Source organism: Morone saxatilis, unplaced genomic scaffold (genome assembly GCF_004916995.1).
Source record: "Morone saxatilis isolate NCDOM2014 unplaced genomic scaffold, NCSU_SB_2.0 Contig14, whole genome shotgun sequence".
NCBI classification, from domain to species: domain Eukaryota; kingdom Metazoa; phylum Chordata; class Actinopteri; family Moronidae; genus Morone; species Morone saxatilis.
In genome coordinates this window covers 11455476-11459132 of record NW_023339696.1, presented here as the reverse complement: position 1 = coordinate 11459132, position 3657 = coordinate 11455476, and the positions used below count along the sequence as shown (strand labels likewise).

General features: G+C 44.0%; 1 protein-coding gene across 2 annotated transcripts in view; it reads right to left on the bottom strand.

Annotated features, from left to right (window-relative positions):
- Window positions 1-3657, bottom strand: part of si:ch73-374l24.1 (protein kinase C alpha type) — a 94139-nt gene that overhangs the window by 28223 nt on the left and 62259 nt on the right. For both annotated transcript variants that reach the window (XM_035655819.1, XM_035655820.1), the window contains exon 4: window positions 1129-1240. In XM_035655819.1, coding sequence (XP_035511712.1) covers window positions 1129-1240 — 112 coding nt within the window. The remainder of the gene's footprint in view (window positions 1-1128; window positions 1241-3657) is intronic.

The following is a 3657-nucleotide window of genomic DNA, read 5'->3' as shown; positions in this document are numbered from 1 at the left end:
TTTTTTTTTAGTGTAAATAGCAGCAATATAGTGGCATTGGCATTAGTGTAAGCAGTAAAATGAGAATGGAAAAGTAATTTGTGGGTTAAATTTGTGGGTTAAGAGAGAGAGAAGGTTGATGGGAAATCTTAATTTTGATAAACATTACTTGTTAACATTACTGGAACGAGACAGAGGCTAAAAATCATTTGAATTGACTCTTTCTTGTACTCTCTCTCTCTCTCTACTACCAACACACACACACACACACACACCACACACACACACACACACTTCAACAAAGCCAAACAGATGAGAGACCAGAGGGGAGAGAGGACATTTGTTCTCCCTCGTTTCCTCCTCCGTCCCTTACTGCCCTCTAACTTTCTCTCTAACCTCCTCCTCTTTTCCTCCTCTCTGTATTTTCTGCCCTCCTCCATCCAACCATCCATCTCTCCCCCTTCTTCCCTCCAGTCAGCAGGCTTGTCAGGCTGACATGCTGAGAGGAGACAAGGAGAGACGAGAGACCGGGGAAGCAGCTCGTAATGGCGATGGCCTCCCCACATCAATTTGTTCTGGTGTGCTCCTATTACCATCTGTGATGAGGCCGCCACCAGAGACCCACAGACGGATGGACGGAGTAAGAGGAAGAGAGAGGGAGGGAGGGTGATGGATAGAGACAAAGTGGAAGCACAGAGGAGGACAGGTAAGGGCATACAAAAGGAGGGAGGGACATGGCAGGCAAACGACTGTAGAGGAAAGGAAGCGGAAAGATGTGTTGGGAGTAGAGAGAGAAAAATTGCAAAGGAGGGAAGAAAGAGAAGAATGGAGGAAAAGGAGAATTAAAATGAGAAAAATACAGTGCAGGTTCAGGTCATAGATGCAAAGAAAGAAGGGAAGAGTTAATAGAGGAGCGTGGGTGGAAAGAATGGGAGCGCAGAGAGGACTCAGCAGGGCGGGACAGGGATTTCTGCATGGGCTGCAGATGTGGCGGAGAGTAGTACAGTACCAGTCTATTCCCATCTGTTCTCATTAGGGCCGGCTCTACTGTGGGACGGAAACCAGCACAGCATATTCCACACAGGTGCACGCACACACATACATGCACACACACACACACACACACACACAGACAGGGTGTGTACTCACTGTCACATTTCATCCCTTGGTGGATGAGACCGTACAGCAGCGAACCACAGTGATCACAGAAGGTGGGACTGCCGTATGAGTGGATCTTGAACTTGTGCTTGCTTCTGGGGTCCTGGGCAGCAAAGAAAGAGTGATGGGGGGAAAACATAATTATTTTAAACATATCTTTACTGTCACTTTCAAAAAGAGCAGCTGAGGCTGATGGGAATGTCATTAGTTATTGTATTTGATAGCCAAAATGATCACAATTCATCCTCAGACGAGCATGAATGTGTGTACTGGATCTCAGCGCAATCCATCCAATAGTTGTTGAGATATTTCAGCAAAAGATGAAAATGTCAAAATCATGAAAAGTCAGGAAAATCTGATTCATCTCCTGGGGACTATGAGTGATTATCCAGTTTCTTCTGTAATATCAGATCCCCTGCATAGGTTCTGCTGTGTTGTCCAGGAAATTAGAGACATTAGAAACACTTTCCAAAACATATCAAATTTGTATTTCTTATGATCTTTTCTAAAGCAAGGGGAAAAGCTTTTTCTCCCGCTGGTAAACTCACAGCGTGCTTCGTTTTCTCCCCCCCTTGAACACGCTTTACATTGTGTCGCTTCTGACAAGCAAAAGTGAAATACAATTCCTTTACTTCTTGAAGCCACAGCGCCGTCAGATAAACATTCAGAAGGCAGTTTGAAGTTAATAGGAACCTCTTGAGGCTGAAGTGTAACGTTAAAGGAGAAGTGAAAAAAAAAGCATGATCATAATTTAAGCGACATCTCTGTTAAAGGGAATATTAATGGACCTTTCTTACAGCGTCTGTTCATCACTCAGCTGCTTAATGTCTCCTTCAGAAATTAATGGAATAGATGATTGCAAGGAAGCATCCAAACAGCTCTTTTTTTTGCCCAATTAACACACTAAACAGCACTTCACTTTATTGCCTGTTTAGCTTTATCTGTATGATTTACAAATCACACTATGAATAATCATCTTATCGTATCATCGGTGGATGAGACCGACGCAAAGAAAGAAAGAAAGAAAGAAAGAAAGAAAGAAAGAAAGAAAGAACGAAAGATCCAGATGGAAAGGAAATGTCAGGCCGTTATCAGTGTGTGGGAATGTGTAAGGTTCGAGTGTTTTCATGCTTGGTGTCAGTTCTCTCCATCTTGTCATCCTGGAAACCTTCCCAGCATCCTCCCCGTTTCAGTCTTCAAATGTTATTAAGGCACAAATACACACCGTACAGTGATCGCATGGTGCCAGGAGCAGCGTAACTGAGCAACTGTTTATTTTGGCCTGAACATCTGGCACCAAGGCTGAGTAAAAATCGAGCTAATGAGCAATTGGGGATTGATGCTCTGATAGGTTTCCAAGAAATCTCATTCAAGTGAACAGAAACTGGATAGAATTATTATAAAATATCGAATGTTTTCTGTGGCACAGTAATCGCGTATGTTATCTGCAAGTGGGATCTGCTAATCAGCAAGTTTCATTTGTTGGAAATCGATTTATATATTCTCCAGTCAGTATTGTGATAGCTGAGGTTAGCTAATTTCTACAATCACCACAAAACAAACATAGCTGTAATTAAAGCCCTGCAAATGAGGGTGGGTAAACCCCCACCAGCGTCGCCTCCATCACGCTGAAATGTGTCAGAATGGCTGCATGTGTAATTATACAGGCCACTGACTGAGTAAGTGGGCCCACATCGTTGAAAAGTGCCTTTTCTTCCCCACAAACACAAACACGTTAAATCAAGCAAACAACGTGACGACAGAAAGAAGAAGGAAATTGAGATGGCAACAGAGAGTAGAGGGAAAGTCAGTGCATGAAAGAGGAGGGAGCTTTTGAGTGGTTAGGGTGTGATTGGCAGGGGAGTGAGTCAGTGGTGTGAGGGTCCCGGAAAAGTCTAATTAGTATGTTCTCCTTTTGGTAAGCTCGCCTATTTTTGCTCCTTTCCTCCAGCCTTTCCTGAAGGCTTTTCTTGAAAAAAACCAAACAAATAAAAAAGAAAAAAACAGATGGCGTCATGGTCATGCCCCTTGTGTCCTCAGTCTGCTCTCTTGGGTCTCCCTCTTTCTGCAAACCATACTTGCCTCCTTACTGCATGGACACTCATTCTTTTTAACTTTTCAATTGTGGGAACATTGAATGTATCTTAAAAGAGAGTGAACAACAGGAAACCAGGGACTCCCTAGCAACAGAGGAGATCTCCCTGTTCTCTATTCCTTCCTCTTTCTTTGACTTTATCAACCCTCTTCTTCACTCCCTTCCCCTCCAAGTCTCTGGATAGTGAACCCTGCATGTTTCATACTTTCATGGCAAGCCTTCTCATCTCCCTTTATGTGTTTTCTTTCTTTTACTCTGTGTCATCGTCCCTTTGTCTGTGTCCCCCCCCCCCCCCCCGGGGAACCATGGGTAAAAAGCAGGTTTCTTCTCCTGAGCCTTCGAACTCGTGCAGCCCATGCACGAACGAGGCTGGGTGGGAAGACATAATCTGTGTCAGTGCCTGGGCTTTGCATTTGTGTGTGTGC